General features: G+C 44.1%; 1 protein-coding gene across 1 annotated transcript in view; it reads left to right on the top strand.

Annotated features, from left to right (window-relative positions):
• The first annotated feature begins 530 nt into the window (after nucleotides 1–530).
• LOC109399837 (transcriptional activator cubitus interruptus) overlaps nucleotides 531–19494 on the top strand; it is a 409162-nt gene continuing 390198 nt past the window's right edge. The window contains exon 1 of the mRNA XM_029873839.2: nucleotides 531–1795. Coding sequence (XP_029729699.2) covers nucleotides 1479–1795 — 317 coding nt within the window. The 5' untranslated portion in view covers nucleotides 531–1478. The remainder of the gene's footprint in view (nucleotides 1796–19494) is intronic.

Raw genomic sequence — 19494 nt, 5'->3', positions numbered from 1 at the left:
TCAACCATCATAAATGAAGGCATTTTTCCCTTTCCTCCGATATGCTGCCTCCTACCGTCGTCTTCAATGACTACAATTCATGCCATCCCATCCCATTTCTGAAACGATTCGAACACGAACCATTTTCGGTCCTTCCTGCTTCACACCGAACTTCGTATTCCATGATGCTTTTCTGCTTCTTGCTCCGTGCACTCTGTCTGCACTGCAGCAGCGAACGAGCATGGAGTGGACTGTGGAGGCCATGATCGTACAGCACCAACCATACCCTCGCGCGCAAGAGGATCGTTTCACCCACACATCAAATTTGCGGTCCGTCTTAAAAATTGTCCGTCTCGCTCTCGCCCGTTGCGTCGAAAAGACGATCGCGATGATCGTCGTGACAAGTCCGGTTCGGGAGAGAATATCACTTCATTACCGGAGCGCACGATCGCGTGTGCGAGCGATCCTGAGAGCTCGCTCTCGCTCTTCGTTCAGGGTTGCTTCGGCTTGAACTTAGTACGAAGACTACGACCGCGGCGGGAGATTAGACGTCTTTTCCCGGAAAGAAGGCTGAGCGATTTCGGACATCTCTTCGGCAGTCTCTCAACCACAAGCTTGGCGGTAGTACAAGTTCGGTTCCCGTCCGTCCCGTTCGTTCGTTCGTTCGTGTCCGTGTGTGTTCACAGTAGGCGTAGATCGTACAGAAGATCGCTTTGGATCGCCGCGGCAACGCTTGCCTTGATTCGAATGCTTGCAGGGGTGATTCACGGGACATTTTTTTTCGGGGCCGAAATCTGGACCGAAATAGTTAATAATTTAAACGATTGATTAGTAGTAGCAATGACTCGTTAGTATCATTTTTCGAGAGATGCCCATCTCCGCGTAATTGGCACTAATTGGTTTGATTGGGGAACCGGCGCTACGACAAAATTGGGCGCGATCTTACGCGTCGCAGAGGGAAACAGTTTTACCGACGGCAAATGGCCATACGTCTCAGTGCGCGATGCGCGTGATCAAGTTTAAACGATAAAGTGCGTGCAGGGTTGCTACGATAAAGTTGTGTTTTTAAAAGAAAAACGAATTGCATTTTTCTCTTCAACTGTGTACTAAGTGTGTTTACGACGGTGAAGTGAAGAAAAGATTGAAGCAAATAAATTGTGTGAATTGGTAATGAATGTCATTGCGTGTGGAACGAAGAAGGGAGGCTTGTGACCTCATACCACTGGGATGAGCCTTTAAAAGCAAGTATAAGAAAAAAGTACGAAGAGGATTTCTTTTCTTAGAAATGAATGGATATATTACCTGATCGTACGGTCCCGTACGTCGTTGCCTTGAAATATTTACGACTGGTCTCGGTAGGAGCACCGTAAGGACGAAAGAAAACCGAAGAAAATCCTACGAAAAAAAAAACATGAAGATGAATAAGTGAAAACGCAAATCAGAATTTCGGTGCCTTGAATGTTTTGAATTTTGAGTGTACAAATCAAGTGTGCGGAGCAATGCCAGAGAAGGAAACATTTCACGAGCATATGCAGGTGCACCCGTTTCATCATCCGGGTCATCCGTTGGCCGCGGCGGCCCATCACCACCCGGGGTTGGCTGCTGCGGCGGCATCCCACGGCCTAGCAGCGGCAGCCGCGGCCGCTAACGGGGTCAATCCGGCTGCCGGCGGCGGCTACGGCCCACTGCAGATCCCGTCGGCTTTCGTGGCATTTCATTCGCAGCTGCCCTCGATGGACCAGCGGGCCCATGATGGCCGCTACGGACTCTGGGATCCCACTGGGCCCCCTCCATATCATCATTCGGCGTCTCACGGGTAAGTACCGCACCGGATCGTCCGGACAAAACATGTGTTTCGCACATTTTTTGCTACTTCGAAAAAATTGAATTTTACGATCACGGGGTCGGTGCGTAAGAGCAAGTAGGCACCGACAATGGTAAATTCTCCATGAAAGATTCCCACATTTTTTACGACTCTCGGAAGTCGTCGGTTGATGAACCGAAATCTCGGTGACATTAAAGCCCAATTTGATTGGTCCAAAAACCCGTAAAACCGCAAATATTGGATGAACTGGAACACGGTAGACTTCGGCACCGCGCAATATAGCACTTTTTTATGGCTACCAACTCTATTTCACTTCAGTTTTTATGGCGATTTCTTGATTGCTATCGAAGTAAACTGGTTTCCATCTGTGGATCTGATGGAAAGGCTGTCCGCCCGTCTACATCCCTTGGCGTTGCGCTGGCGGTGGGGTTGAACAGTCGAAAAGTTAAGTGGCGCGATCAGAGGACCAAGATGACTGAAAAAATGGCGTTAAATTTTTAATCAAATTATGGCGGTGCTAAAACGCGATCGTGACGAAAAAACGGGCGGCGTTTTTTTTTGAGCCGATTGAAATGAAATCCAAGGCGATAACTATCGAAAGCGAATTGGGGGTTATGTACTGTAAGGCTAAGCGAGGTATCCATCGGAATGAGGTGTTGATTCATTGGATCCTGCCTGGTGGAGGATGAAGTTTCAGATGATATTATAGAGAGACGAACCAGCCAAGGGCTGAAAGTCTCTTAAATAAAGACAAATCAATCAATCAATGATATTGTTGGAATGGATTGGGTTAAAGTTGCTCTTCTATTTCAGAATGGTCGAAGGTAACGGTAGTCAATCGGCGGTTTTTATTTTTTGACCAAACACGTTTTCTGGGGTCCAATGAGTTAAGCTTAGACTGCTTCCTTATCAAACGCTGACAGCAATAAAAATATCAACCATGTGAGTTGCTGAATGTGCAACACAATTTTGGTGAGTTTAAGTTGACCCACAAATAACATCTAATTCTAAGATTGGAAAGCTATTGAACAAACTAAATTTGAAGTTGCTTAATCTCAAAAAGGTTTTAATATTCTTATATCTGATGTATTTCGTATGTAAATAATAAAATAAAGTTCAGTTAGTTAGAAAACGACTCGCAATAAACGCCTGAAGGTAGGCAATTTTCTTGAAAACCGTCTGATTGTCGCGAAAAATATGGTTTTTAAACAAATTTGTTATGTCAACCTCAATTTTTACTCAAAGCAGAGCTCACTATGCCCACCATGGTTAATTAATTCACAGATAAAAATAATGAAGTTTACACCTGGGTTTACACGTCATGTAAACTTCATTTTAGTCATGTAAACTTCCAGTTATGATGGTTTACATGATATATCATGTAAATTTATGTTATATATCATGTAAAAACTCTGAGTCATGCTGAATTACATGACATATAATGGAAGTTTACATGATTTTTCATGAGATTTACATGATATGTCATGTAAACTTCTCTGAAATCCCACGCTCCAATCATGTGCATTAAATGTCTCAGAAATTTACACTATCTTTTCGATCTGTGTATTTATGTAATGAGTTGCAAAAGGTTTTTTTTTTTCAGCACGAGTCGTACAATGAGGCTTGCCGAAATTATCACTAATTGTTTTACGAGGTCATGGTCTAATAGTGATCAACTTTATCCCGCTCATCTACTCCACCTCCGTATTCGTACATAATCTGCCATAGCTGATCTCGATCGATTGTGTCACATGCCGATTTAAAATCGATGAACAATCGATGTGTGGGCACGTTGTATTCGCGGCATTTTTGCAACACCTGGCGGATGTCGAACGTCTGGTACGTTGTAGCACGCTCACCCATGGTTCATTTCATTTATGTAGTATTACATTCGTATTACAATAAAACTGAACCAACCAAACCTCGCCACAATAGGGTCTTGTGCCATTTGGGCAGGTGTACCTATTTTGGGCACTTGTCGCTATAACTAAGTCAATTTGAAACCGATTGATTTGAATTTTTGTATAGAATTAGATACTTTGCGTGCCTATCTCTATACAAAAATTCAAACCAATCCGTTTGAAATTGACTTAGTTATAGTGGCAAGTGCCCAAACACCTGCCCAAATGGTACAAGACCCTACTTGCTTCCTGGATGCAGTCCTCCATCCACGGGTGCTTCTCGCATTTGCCTGATCGTTCTGTACCTGGTCCGCCCATCTTACCCTCCAGGTCTTCTTGTACCATTTAAATCTCATGCAAACGCCAGCTTTACAGGGTTGTTTTCCAGCATTCTCACAGCATGCCCTGCCCATCGTATCTTTCCCGCTTTTGTAACCTTGTGTGATGCTAGGTTAGCCGTAGAGTTCAGTGAACTCGTGGTTCATTCTTCGCCGCCACACACCGCCAAATATGGTTCTAAGCACCCAACGCTACACACCAAATTTTTATTGCTGGTAATCAGCAAAATTTTTCTGATTTTTTTGTGCTGTACTTCCAGCAATTTTTTCAGAAAAATAAATGTTGCTGATCTTTCAGAAATTCATTTTGACAGCTGCTTTGCTGAATATCCAGCAATCTTTCACATCGCTTTTTCTGGAATATTGCTGGATAACCAGAAAATATTAGTAAGCATGTTCGATTTTGTCCAAAGATACATAAAAACTTTCACGGTACTGTACAATTCCTAATAGTGAACCTTTATTTATGAAAGCTTGATTTGATTTCTCGAAACACTTTATATCCCAGGTAACAACTAAGCACTGATATAAGCGGTGTAGAGGTACTTCAACAGCTTTTCAGTGCCAACAGGCTCTAAATAAGGTTTCCAAATGCTTATAGGCCTTGTAAATCGTAAGCATTTAAATAAGCCGTATATGGATATATAACGCTATCTTGTAGTGCTTGTTAACCCTGTGCTTTCAAGCCTAGTTAGACAGCTGTCAGTGCTGTTGAACGGCTTGTCTTACATAACATTTGACATGGCATTTATACTAATCAAAATAAATTTCAATTAAACCAAAACTAAAACCGATGAAAGTAAATCTAACATAGAAGAAAGGTTTAGGCCTTCAGGAATTGAAAAAAGTTATTGGCAAGCGGCTGCATTCCAAGCAACACACATGTTATATAAAAGTTACGGCAGCGCAAGTTTTAGTTATATAGAAGTTTATTTTACGTTATTTAAAATGTTAAAATTACGTCAAATAAACTTCTATACAACCAAAACTTGCGCTGCCGTAACTCTATTATAACATGTGTGTTGCTTGGGATGTAGTACACCATGGATTATGATTTAAGATGAAATCGTGATGGATCCCCTTCAAATTTCCAGATGATTCCCAGCTCAACTTCCATCTCCCGCAAATCTGCACGTCATCGATTAGCGCTTTCTCAACTTCAAACTCCAACACCATCGGATTCATCTGAATTAGCAATATCTTTTCCTTTATAGTACCAACAAGCTCTCAGTTTGTTCTAGTAGATTTCCGATGATATTTCTCTTGCTGTCCTACCATCCGAATCTGGCTTCGGATCCGATGGTCTTTGTATCTGATTTAGGATCCGTCTGCTACTCCTGGATGGAAAAATCAACAATGCATCGCCTCTTTCCTTCATATACTATTCTGAGCAAATGAAGCTCACTATGCATTTGTGGAGTATATGGTTAACACGTAGAAATTCAACGCAGAAACATTGAGGACATAGGCCGGAATCTGGATCAAGTAGCAAAAAGATAAACGTCGATGAAGTAGAAAAGCAAAACAAAAATAGAAGTGTTTTTTTTTTCTTTTTTTATTTACATTTGACATTTCTATCGCCAGAGACTCGGTACTGGAAGCCGCTTATCAGCCGAATAATTCGCCAAAAGTGGCTTTTGAGCAGCCCTATTAGACGATATAGTTCCAATTAGCTCTGTTGAACATGTTCTATATACGACTATAAAACTGACTTAATGCCATTTTCACGGCTTAATGGTTACTTGGGAATGTTGCCGACTCCAACTTTCGGCTCGAGTTTCGACCTTTGGCACATATTTGTTTGGGAGAAGTTGTAGCTGCATCTAAAAAGAACAACTTTGTTAAAATATGGGATGATTTGCTAGAAGACATGGAGTATAATGCATCTGCACTTACCTTAAAAAGTGAATTTGTTTGTAGATTCTCCAAGTTAGCCGGTAAAAGAACTTCGATTGTAACCATTTTTATCATATACATTTTTATTGTCGCGCTTATCTTTTATTAGAGTCCTGCGGCGGTCGTACGATCGCAAGGCATACCGCCGCATGACAGTCGCAAGACAAAACAAAAGAAAAAGTGTTCCCGCCATAAACAAAAGCACGTGGGTTTCGCGAAGTGACAGATGTTTTTGAATGTATTTGTGACGAACGGAAAGAGTGGCTCAGTGGAATGAGTGCTCTTGCTGTCAAACCCCATATAATGGAATTATATACTTTTAAATCTGGTGACGCTGTTATGATTAGTGACTGTCGCGCTAATATCAGAAGCCAGAGGCAGATAATCGCCATATTCTGATTTTTCTTGAGAGGCATAATATTGCCATCCGTCAAGCTAAACTCAAAGTGTTTGACAGATGCTTTGCTGGATGATCAGTAATTATTGCATATTGCTGAATAATCAGCAAACCAAAATTGCGTTGCTGATTTTGCAGTAAAATTGTTATTGCTGAAGTCGTTTCAGCAATTTATTCTGCTGAAAGGCGAAACGAATTTTTGGTGTGTATAGAACACTTCGAGTTCGAGGACACTCATGAATCCAGCATCATATTGCCACACGAACTCTCTTGCAATCGGTAATAGACGGTGGCATGAAATTCAGAGGGTATCTTGTAGACAGCGCTCAGGAAGTAGTCTAATCGCGTAGTAGCTCCCGTAATCCAACTTTCCTTTTTCTCGACTACTTCCTTACGGACATCGAGTAAGGGATGGAATGTAAGTATGACGTGCGTTGCCGTAGCGTGCGGTTGGTCAGGTTGGCCCGCTAAGGGCGCCGAAATGATCTGGGACATGAAGGTACTATCCTAAATTCGCATGTTGTCGGGATTTAGCTTGACCATGACTAAGGGCCCACCCAAGTAACATTGTTTAGTCAAATAGACTTGAAAAGGTAGCAAGAACCATCATGATGGTTCTCAAAACCTCTACAAGACTAATAAGTCATCAAAATGTTACTTGGGCATATAGCCACAGCTGTAAAGGACAGTCAGCATGCCCATGCTGAGGGTTGGATTCCTGGTAGATGCGGGAACTTCTCATAAAAGTAATTTCCTTGACTTCGTTTGGCATAAAATATACAGGGGATAGACAAAATGATCGAGACAGGCATAATTTTCCCTTCTCAAAAAAATTTCAAATTGCTGTAACTTTTTAAAAAATGCTTCAAATATTCTCGAATTCTCACTGTAAGTTCATAAACTAGTTGTGTATCAGTGGACAAAGTTTGGAAAAGATCGGACTATTCTGCACGAAGTTATAAAGATTCTAGAAAAAGGCATGATTATCCGACAGCCCACTTTGAGCTGTTATATCTCCGGATTCAATGAACCGAATGCAATGAAATTTTGACCATTTATGACTTATATAATGAGCATTGAGAAAATTTTGACTTAACTTAAAATTCTTAACACGCAAGAAAATTATAACGATTATTTTTTTTAATAAAACACCAAATTTTCTTAAATTTCAACATCGTTTCAAAATTCAAGATGCTAATCATACTTACCTTACCGGTCAGGCTAAGGCCGGGGTGGCCTATGCTGTACATAGTAGCCGCCTCCACTCCACTCGGTCCATGGCTGTTTGTCTCCAGTTCCGCACTCTGCGTAGGGTCCGCAGATCGTCCTCCACTTGGTCGACCCACCTAGCTCGCTGCGCTCCACGTCTTCTTGTACCGGTCGGATGGCTCTCGAGAACCATTTTAGTCGGGTTGCTATCCGACATCCTGATGACGTGACCCGCCCACCGTAGCCTCCCGATTTTCGCGGTATGGACGATGGTTGATTCTCTCAGCAGCTGATGCAGCTCGTGGTTCATTCGCCTTCTCCAAGTCCCGTCTTCCATCTGCACTCCGCCGTAGATGGTACGTAACACCTTCCGTTCGAAAACTCCAAGGGCGCGTTGGTCCTCTGCACGTAGGGTCCATGTTTCGTGCCCATAGAGGACGACCGGTCTAATCAGCGTTTTGTAGATGGTTAACTTCGTGTTACGGCGAACTTTTTTCGATCGTAGAGTTCTGCGGAGTCCAAAGTAAGAACGATTTCCTGCCACAATGCGCCTCTGAATTTCTCTGCTGGTGTCGTTGTCGGCGGTCACCAGTGAGCCCAAGTACACGAATTCTTCAACCGCCTCGATTTCATCACCGTCGATATGAATTCGGGGTGGCGGGCGCGGTGATTCCTCCCGGGAGCCCTTTGCCATCATGTATTTTGTCTTCGACACATTAATGACTAATCCGATTCGCCTGGCTTCACTCTTTAGTCGGATGTACGTTTCCGCCATCGTCTCAAATTTACGAGCAATAATATCAATATCATCGGCGAAACCAAGCAGCTGAACGGACTTCGTGAAAATTGTTCCACTCGTGTTTATCCCCGCTCTCCTAATTACACCCTCTAAAGCAATGTTGAACAGCAAGCAAGAAAGACCATCACCTTGCCGTAACCCTCTGCGAGATTCGAAGGGACTCGAGAGTGTCCCTGATACTCGAACTACGCACATCACTCGATCCATCGTCGCCTTGATCAACCGTATCAGTTTATCCGGGAATCCGTATTCGTGCATAATCTGCCATAGCTGTTCTCGATCGATTGTATCATACGCCGCTTTGAAATCGATGAGCAAGTGATGTGTGGGCACGTTGTATTCGCGGCATTTCTGCAACACCTGGCGGATGGCGAACATCTGGTCCGTTGTAGCGCATTCACCCATAAATCCAGCCTGATATTGCCCCACGAACTCTCTTGCAATCGGTGATAGACGGCGGCATAAAATTTGAGAGAGTATCTTGTAGGCAGCGCTCAGTAGTGTGATCGCGCGGTAGTTCCCGCAATCCAACTTGTCGCCCTTTTTGTAGATGGGACACACGATACCTTCCATCCATTCCTCCGGTAATACTTCCTCCGCCCAAATCTTGGTAATGACCCAGTGTAGTACTCTCACCAGTGCTTCTCCACCGTGTTTTAGAAGCTCGCTTGGTAGTTGATCTGCTCCAGCGGCCTTGTTGTTTTTCAACCGGCCAACCTCCTCCTCAATCTCTTGAAGGTCAGGGGCCGGAAGTCTTTCGTCCTGTGCACATACTCCTAGATCGGTTACCACGCCACCTTCGGTACTTGCAACGTCGCCATTGAGGTGCTCATCGTAATGCTGCCGCCATCTCTCGACCACCTCACGCTCGCTCGTGAGAATATTCCCGTGATTATCTCGGCACATGTCGGCTTGTGGCACAAAGCCTCTGCGCGAGCGGTTCAGCTTCTCGTAGAACTTTCGTGTGTCCTTAGCGCGGTACAGCTCTTCCATCGCTTCGCGATCTCGTTCTTCCTGCTGGCGCTTCTTCATCCGGAAGACTGAGTTCTGCCTGTTCCGCACCTGTTTGTAACGTGCCTCATTCGCTCTCGTACGGTGTTGCAGCATTCTCGCCCATGCTGCATTCTTCTCGTTTTTCAACTGTTCACATTCGCCGTCGTACCAGTCGTTTCTGTGATTCGGAGTCGCGAAGCCTAGTGCTGTAGCCGAGGTACTACCTATGGCGGATCGGATGTCCCTCCAGCCATCTTCAAGTGTAGCTGCGCCAAGCTGCTCTTCCGTTGGTAGAGCCACTGCTAACTGCTGCGCGTAGTCTTGAGCCACTTCTACGTTACGCAGCTGCTCGATGTTGAGTTGCGGCGTTCGACTTCGACGCGTGGTGATAACTGTCGAAAGTTTTGAGCGCATGCATACAGCGACTAAGTAGTGATCCGAATCTATATTCGCACTGCGGTATGTGCGGACGTTGGTTATATCTGAGAAGAATTTACTGTCGATTAGAACGTGGTCGATTTGGTTTTCTGTTTGATGGTCGGGTGATCTCCAGGTGGCTTTGTGGATATCTTTGCGGGGGAAGAAGGTGCTTCGGACTACCATACCCCGGGAGGCTGCAAAGTTTACGCATCGCTGGCCGTTATCATTCGATACGGCGTGCAGGCTGTTTCGCCCGATTACCGGTCTGTACATTTCCTCCCTTCCTACCTGCGCGTTCATGTCGCCGAAAACGATTTTCACGTCACGCGGCGAGCAACCATCGTATGTTTGCTCTAACTGCGCGTAGAACGCTTCTTTCTCGTCATCGGGTCTCCCTTCGTGTGGGTAGTGGACGTTGATGATGCTGTAGTTGAAGAAACGGCCCTTAACTCTTAACATGCACATCCTTGCGTTGATCGGCTGCCACCCGATCACACGTTGTCGCATCTTGCCCAACACTATAAATCCTGTTCCCAGTTCATTGGTGGTGCCACAGCTTTGGTAGAAGGTAGCCGCTCGATGCCCGCTTTTCCACACTTTCTTTCCAGTCCAACAAAGTTCCTGCAACGCCACGATGTCGAAGTTGCGGGATGTAGTTCGTCGTAGATTATCCTGTCACATCCTGCGAAACCTAGTGACTTGCAATTCCATGTTCCAAGTTTCCAATCGTAGTCCTTATTCCGTCGCGTGGGTCTTTGCCGATTGTATCGAGTCGTATTTTCTCCTATATTATTCGCAATGGGGATTTTTACGGGTGGCTTATTGGGCCTACGCCAACACTCCTGTCTCGCCGGAGGGCCATCGTGCCAGTTCTGTTTAACGTCCCAACTAACACTGGGACGACCACGCTGATGGGGCTACCACCTTGGATCTAGCTGGGCGTGGTGCAGCGTTTCTTACTCAGCCGCTGGATGCCAGAACAGACGCTGTTTGAGCCGCACCTCCTTGGTGAACAGACACTCGGATCGTACCTCCTCAATCTAGCTGATGTCAGAAGGACAACAGTGCCCAGGCTGCGCTACCAGCTAAGCACACAACTCTTAGCTGGCGGTCTTTGTCATCGCTTGACCCGTGGAAGCATGAGGTAGGAACTTGTGAGGACCAGAGCTATATTGGACGCTCTCCTTATCGACTCACCGTTTTGCAGCCCAGATGCTAATCATAGTTCATCAAAATTCTCTCTAATTGTATTGAATACAGATACGTTTTGAAAGAAAATAACAACATAGCCAGAAATTCATAGAAAAAGTAATTACATGCATATTAAAAATAGATCAAATTACAAAAATATCTAAAGATAATGAAATCGTTATAACTTTTTCTCTTGTTAATAATTTCAAGTTGATTCAAACGTTTTTCAGACCTCATTATGGAAGTCTTAAATGGACAAAATTTCATTGCATTTGGTTCATTGAATCCGGAGATATAACAGCTCAAAGTGGGCTATCGGATAATTATGCCTGGGATTCCTTCAGGAATTCTTTCTGGGATTGCTTCCGGAATTTCTCCTGGGATTCCTTCAGGAATTCCCCCTGGGATTTCTTCAGGATTTCCTCCTGGGATTCCTTTAGGATTTCCTCCTGGGATTCCTTCAGGAATCCCTCCTGGGATTCCTTCAGGAATTCCTCCAGGGATTTCTTCTGGAATTCCTCCTGAGATTCCTTCAGGTGTTCCTCCTGGGATTCCTTCAGGAATTCCTCCTGAGATTCCTTCAGGATTTCCCCCTGGGATTCCTTTAGGAATTCCTCCTGGGATTCCTTCAGGAATTCCTCCTGCGATTCCTTCATGAATTCCTCCTGGGATTCCTTCAGGAATTCCTCCTGGGATTCCTTCAGGAATTCCTCCTGGGATTCCTTCAGGAATTCCTCCAGGGATTCCTTCAGGAATTCCTCCAGGGATTCCTTCAGGAATTCCTCCAGGGATTCCTTCAGGAATTCCTCCAGGGATTCCTTCAGGAATTCCTCCAGGGATTCCTTCAGGAATTCCTCCAGGGATTCCTTCAGGAATTCCTCCAGGGATTCCTTCAGGAATTCCTCCAGATTTTTTTCCATGAATTCTTCAGAAATTCCTTTAAGGAATCCGTCAGGAATTCCTTCAGAGATACCTCCAGGGATTCCTTTAAGAAATAAATAAATAAATAAATAGATTCCTTTAGGAATTCCTTCAGAGATTTATTTCCGAAATTCTTCCTTGATTTCTTCAGGGATTGTTTCTATAATGCTTTTAAGGATTATACCCAGATTTTCTCTAGGGATTCTTCCAGGAACTGCTTCAGGGATTCCTCCTGAATGTTGTTCTGGAATGTTTGTTATATTCCTTCACCATTTTTACTCGGGTTTCACACAGGAAAATAACACTTGGCCCGCATTTTCCAATTTTCCCATTCAAAAACTAAATCGTTTGGCAAAGTGTACCCACATACCGAAGGATCCCGGAAAGCGTACAATGCCTTATATTGCAAAGCATACCTACTCTCCACCGCCGTGTAGAACACGTGTGCGATCGGATCAAGTGCCGCGCCGAACAACAAAAAAGCACAAAAACGTCTCCGATTTCCGACGACCGGGGTTCTGTTTTCCCTTCACAAATCACGCGCTGACAGTCCACGGGTGTCAATAAATCTCCACACCGGCTACCAGCTACCAACAACCGTTTCCCGTGGCGGTCGTGGTTTCATCGACTCACGCATGTTCTTCATCTCCCTTCTGTTCTCTTCCCCTCGTTCTACTCGGGTTTGTTAAATTAAGATCAAACCGATTTTTCCCTGTTTGAGATACACTTGCTGGATAATTTGAGGCGCAATGCAGTGTGTGTTAATGAGTGTGTCCGACCCTTAATAATCGTAATAATGAGGGCGTGTCACTTTTGTCGGTAAACTCCGAACCTTTTCATCAACCGATCATGATCACCGCTGTACGACGTTTGGATGCATAGTAGGTAGGTACTATAACAATCGGACACGCTAGGTCTGAGCTGTGGTCCCACCAGTACGTCAGTGCACACAGCCAGCACATGTAACAAGAATAATGATATAATTGAGTGAGAGGGTCTTAAAGAAGCCGACTCCGGAAGGGCGGAAAGCGCCCTTTTTTATATCAAAACGGGCATTCGGTCTCTCTTGAGTCGGTCCGGAGCAATTATCCGGGGCGAAGGTGGAATGCACTACACACAGTACCCAGTAATTTGGAACTATTGGTCTCGCCCTTGGCGGGGTCTTCTGAAAACCGACGCGCGGTCATATTGCATCCCTTGACGGTGGTCGGTCAGTCTGATGTCGATAAATGAGGCTTTAATTTGGGAAACCATGTTTCAGGAGAAGGTTGTTTGATCAAGATGAGCTTGATGTTCATTGGGTGAACCTATCCTGATTTTGATTGAGAGATTAGCTTCGAAATTGGCACTGTCAATCCGAAGTTTACCTATCTGCTCTCTCTCATTCCTCATGGAATTTGTTTGAAGAAGTTCTGCTACAAGACCAGAAATAATGCAGGATATTGGAGGAACCACTTTAGGCATCTCTGGAGAAATCCCTGAAGGATTTCCAAAATGAATTATTTGTTGAATTGGTACTTAAAAAAACTTCGGCGGATTTCTTGACGAAATCCACGAAACTATTCATGACATAATTTCCTTAAAACATCATGTAGCGATTAGTGAATTGAGCAGACTGAGATATCTCAGCAGATAAGTTCCAACCGGAAATGAATGTTCCACTGTCCGTTAAATTCTGCGACTTCAACGGAATGCACGCACATGCTTTTTGCCGTCGTAACCCAACAATAATAAAACCTAATTGGACATGTGTGAGCAGAGCCCCATCCAGCCAGCAGCGTTTGTCGCGGCTTCGGATGTTGGGGCGTTAGACGCGCATGCATCACGCTCATGCTTATTGCTGCGAGAGCTCTAGTTTTCATCATCATCATCATCAGTATGATGGGTGAAGGAACAACTAAACGCGTGTTTATTAATAAACTATGCAGCACTTTTTATGATCTCATTGACCGACCGTTCGTTTACGGAATTGTTGTGCCAGCTCTATGGCAGTTGTTTGATTTGCTTTTGCAGGAAGTGCTGCTAGGGGATTCTGAAGTGAAGGATGCAAAGTCGAAGGTTTCGAAATGTTATGAATGACTGAATCTCTGTTCTTAAGAAACATCGTGTAAGTTTGGGAGATTTAACGTCGAATTAAATATGCACGAAACATTGACAACCTATACATTACTGTTATTATTTCGTAATCGACCAGAACAATCAAAATTGTACGGTACCAATGACCTTAGAGCCAATTACCATTCTATACGATAAGCGAGATAGAAAATGAACGTTAGTTTGACAAGCGTTGCTACTAGCGACCGAGGTATCCTCTACATCTCCTTAGACAACTTTGGTGAAAGGTATACTGCCCCCACTCGCATAACAGTGCCGCCATCTTTGCTGGGTTTCCTATACATATGGGACTGTTATGCGAGTGGGGCAGTATATTTGTTGAAGATAGTGTAATAAGCGAACATAGCAATCACGCTTTTTTGTCGATCCAACGCAAATGCTCTTTTGAAATCCCCCCCCCCCCCCTTTTACGGTATTATAAACAAGTGAACGAAGTGACAAAAAAATACAATCTATTTTATTTCTTCTATGTTAAGGATTTTTTTTTGCTTCACACGTGCGGCTTGTGGCGCGAGTCGTTTTGGCGCACTGTACGTTCCACGGAGTGAGAGTTTGTTTCTCGCTCAGTCGGTGGTATCACATTTCCCGGAATGCCACTTCCAGGAATGCCATTTCCCGGAGTGACAATTCCCGGAATGACATTTCCCGGAATGACACATTTCCCGGAATGATAATTTTCCCGGAATGCCACTTCCCGGAATGATCATTTTCCCGGAAAGCCATTTCCCGGAATGCCATTTGCCGGAGTGACATTTCCCGGAATTACAAATTTCGCGAAATGAGGTATCAAGTCATTGGGGTGCTAGCGTGCTAGGTTATTGAATTGAATGGCTTAAATTCTAAGGACGGACATTGGGCAGCCTAGTCGAATAGTTTGATTTTGATATGTGCACCTTGAAAGAACAGCCTATTTTCGAAAGAAGGAAAAATCTCTGATAAGAGAGTTTGTGATGTGGTCAATATTACAGTTTCATAACATCCTAATTAAATGAATTGCTAATGTTGTATTCATATACTTCAAAAGAACAGCCTATTTTTAAAAGAAGGAAAAATCTCTGATGAGAGAGTTAGTAGTTATGATAATCAAGCCATTTAACTCGGCTGCTATACTGTACTATTGGCGGCCACTCTACTAACTTTCCCATCAGATTTTTCCTTCTTTTAAAAATAGGCTGTTCGTTCGAGGTGTATGCTGCCTAGAATCGCATAACTGTCCCATATGTATGGGAAACCCAGCAAATATGGGACTGATATGCGATCATAGGCAGTATGTGTTTCATAATAATACCATTCCATTAGGCTGCCCAGTAGCCGCCCTTTTAAAGCTGTGGTAGTTTGCTTCAAAATGAAGTACAGGCTGATAGGTTGGTTGCATTTGTTGTTTTTATGGTATGTACTTTGCTATGGTGGATGAGAAGGTCTAAGGGCTTTCGACTAAAACACCTTCGATTGATCACAGACAACCGGCTGGTTGGTCCGATGAGAGCACGACATACGAAGTCCTTCACGGACAACCGAATGGTTGGTCCGCTGAGAATATGCCAATCAAGTTCCCTCACGGACAACCATGAGGGCACGATAAAATCAAATTCCATCATTTTATATATTAAAGGGATGATAAAAAGCTCTTCCAATTATACAGAAAAGGAGATGTGGTATTTTTGTGCTAATTAAGGCTGAAGATTATGATTGAATTCATTACCAGTTAAACTGCCAAGAAGATAACACGCAACCCACCAAAAAAGTCATTCGACCTGTAATATCCTATTCGGCTTATTGACACTTTCGTTCTGAAGTAACATAGTTCAGCCTCAATGATCCAGCATCATTCCGGGAAATGTCACTCCGGGAAATGGCATTCCGGATAATGTGTCATTCCGGGAAATGTCACTCCCGGAAATAGCATTCCGGGAAATGTGTCATTCCGGGAAATGTCACTCCGGGAAATGGAATTCCTGGAGATGGCATTCCGGGAAATGTGATACCACCGCTCAATCCATTACTGGTTGGCTCCATACAAACAGGTGGCCAAAAATATTTTCACGTCAATTTTATAATGTCTTGCCTGTATTCGTAGGGTTTATGTATAAAATATAAACTTCTAAGGTCTCCAATTCCTGAAGGAATACCATGAGGAATTCCTGAAGGAATCCCAGAAGGAATTCCTGAAGGAATCCCAGAAGGAATTCCTGCAGGACTCCCAGGAGGAATTCCTGATGGAATCCCAGGAGGAATTCCTGAAGGAATCCCAGGAGGAATTCCTGAAGAAATCCCAAGAGGAATTCCTGAAGGAATGCCAGGAGGAATTCCTGAAGGAATCCCAGGAGGAATTCCTGAAGGAATCCCAGGAGGAATTCCTGAAGGAATCCCAGGAGGAATTCCTGAAGTAATCCCTGAATTATTATTATTACTTTATTATAGAGATTTTCAGCCCTATGCTGGTTCATCTCTAAAATCCCTGGAGGAATTTCAGAAGAAATCCCTGGAAGAATTCCTGAAGGAATCCCTGGATGAGTTCCTGAAGGAATCCCTGGAGGAATTGCTGAAGGAATCCCTGGAGGAATTGCTGAAGGAATCCCTGGAGGAATTCCTGAAGGAATCCCCGGAGGAATTCCTGGAGGAATCCCTGGAAGAATTCCAGAAGGAATTTCTGAAGAAATCCCTGAATTATTATTATTATTTTATTATAGAGATTTTCAGCCCTATGCTGGTTTATCTCTAAAACTCCTGGAGGAATTTCTGAAGGAATCCCTGGAGGAATTCCTGAAGGAATCCCTGGAGGAATTCCTGAAGGAATCCCTGGAGGAATTCCTGAAGGAATCCCTGGAGGAATTCCTGGAGGAATCCCTGGAGGAATTCCTGGAGGAATCCCTGGAGGAATTCCTGGAGGAATCCCTGGAGGAATTCCTGGAGGAATCCCTGGAGGAATTCCTGGAGGAATCCCTGGAGGAATTCCTGGAGGAATCCCTGGAGGAATTCCTGGAAGAATCCCTGGAGGAATTCCTGGAGGAATCCCTGGAGGAATTCCTGGAGGAATCCCTGGAGGAATTCCTGGAGGAATCCCTGGAGGAATTCCTGGAGGAATCCCTGGAGGAATTCCTGAAGGAATCCCTGGAGGAATTCCTGAAGGAATCCCTGGAGGAATTCCTGAAGGAATCCCTGGAGGAATTCCTGGAGGAATTCCTGAAGGAATCCCTGGAGGAATTCCTGAAGGAATCCCTGGAGGAATTCCTGAAAGAATCCCTGGAGGAATTCCTGAAGAAATCCCTGGAGGAATTCCTGAAGGAATCCCTGGAGGAATTCCTGAAGGAATCCCTGGAGGAATTCCTGAAGGAATCCCTGGAGGAATTCCTGAAGGAATCCCTGGAAGAATTACAGAAGGAATTTCTGAAGAAATCCCTGAAGGAATCCCTGAATTATTATTATTACTTTATTATAGAGATTTTCAGCCATATGCTGGTTCATCTCTTAAATCCCTGGAGGAATTTCAGAAGGAATCCCTGGAGGAATTCCTGAAGGAACCCCTGGATGAATTCCTGAAGGAATCCTTGGAGGAATTCCTGAAGGAATTCCTGGAGAGATCCCTGGAGGAATTCCTGAAGGAATCCCTGGAGGAATTCCTAAAGGAATCCCTGGAGGAATTGCTGGAGGAATCCATGGAGGAATTCCTGAAGGAATCTCTGGAGGAATTGCTGAAGGAATCCCTGGAGGAATTGCTGAAGGAATCCCTGGAGGAATTGCTGAAGGAATCCCTGGAGGAATTCCTGAAGGAATCCCTGGAGGAATTCCTGAAGGAATCCAAGGAGGAACTCCTGAAGGAATCCCTGGAGGAATTTCTGAAGGAATCCCTGGAGGAATTCCAGAAGGAATCCCTGGAGGAATTCCTGAAGGAATCCCTGGAGGAATTCCTGAAGGAATCCCTGGAGGAATTCCTGAAGGAATCCCTGGAGGAATTCCTGAAGAAATCCCTGGAGGAATTCCTGAAGGAATCCCAGGAGGAATTCCTGAAGGAATCCCAAGAGGAATTCCTGAAGGAATCCCAGGAGGAATTCCTGAAGGAATCCCAGGAGGAATTCCTGAAGGAATCCCTGGAGGAATTCCTGAAGGAATCCCTGGAGGAATTCCTGAAGGAATCCTTGGAGGAATTCCTGAAGGAATCCTGAAGGAATTCTTGAGAGAATTCTTGGAGAAATTTCTGAAGCAATCCTTTAAGGAATCCCTGAAGGAAGCTCCGAAGGAATTCCTGAAGGAATCCATGAAATAATTCCTGAAGAAATTTCTGAATGAATCGCTGAAGGGATCCCCGAAAGAACTCCTGAAATACTCCTGAAAGAATCTTCGAAGGAATTTCTGAAGGAATCCCTGAAGGAATTTCTGCAGGAATCGCTGAAAGAATCCCTGATGGAATTTCTGAAGGATTTTCTTAAGGAATTGCTGAAGTAGTTCCTGAAAAAATCCTGAAGAACCCCGAAGAAATTACTGAGGGAATCTTAAAGGAAGCCCGGATGGAATTTCTGAAGGAATCTCTGACGGAATTCCAGGAAGAATCTGGAAGAGAATGAGGCGTGTAATTCTGATGTTTAAGTTCGCAACTTATAGACTACTATGCGATTGTTGAAAGCATGATAGTTCAAAATTTTTAACTGTGTTACATCTATTTTTTAGCTGTGCTACGAAGTGTTTTTAATCACATAACCTCAGAAAAAAAGCAAATCCATCTATTTCGTTCGTTATTTCAAATGTCGTTAGTCCAAAACCAGTTTGGTTTCGGATATCATCCATCTACATATACACCATTTCACCGGTTGGTTGGTCGGTCGGTCGCTAACAAGGTCGTATTATTAATCGATGTCAACACGTTGGAAAATTAATCTCTTCCTCACAGCCAGCGACCGACAGGGCCTGCCTGTATGACCCACTTTTACTTCTAGCAGCACCACCACACCACCACCACCACCTACTGACCTGATCCAGCGAAGAGACTTCTGTCGTTTGTCGCAGATGAAATGTGTTCCTTTGCTGCCACTACGTACTTCTTTACTACCCAATCCCACAGACAAACAGACGTTTCACTTTACTCACTTCTAATCGTTTATCTTTTGTTACCAGATAAGGGCCTGTCCATAAACTACGTAGACTCTTAGGGGGGACGGGGGGTCTGGCCAAAGTCTAAGCTCCATACAAATTTCAAAATTTTTGTATGAACCAAATTCTACGAGGGGGGAGGGGGGTTCTGAAAAAAGTCTACGTAGTTTATGGACAGCGCCTAAGTAGTTCGCTAATTGCTCACTCGCGGCGCTAACATCGTTTTTGTTCTTGTTCGACGTTTGACACCTATTGAGCACTCGATGAAAACCAGCGTAATTAGCATTTGGAGATTATATGTTGGCGACGATGATGTATTCCGAAACCTTTTTTCTAGTGGATACGTCTATGTGTCACTAGTGACAAAACTATTCTTACGCCACTATAGAGCTGCACATGGCGGCGGGATGTGATTAGTTAATTTC

This window comes from Aedes albopictus, chromosome 1 (genome assembly GCF_035046485.1).
Source record: "Aedes albopictus strain Foshan chromosome 1, AalbF5, whole genome shotgun sequence".
Lineage (NCBI taxonomy): Eukaryota > Metazoa > Arthropoda > Insecta > Diptera > Culicidae > Aedes > Aedes albopictus.
Note: the sequence above shows the minus strand (reverse complement) of the source record. Positions and strands in the feature narration are given on the sequence as shown.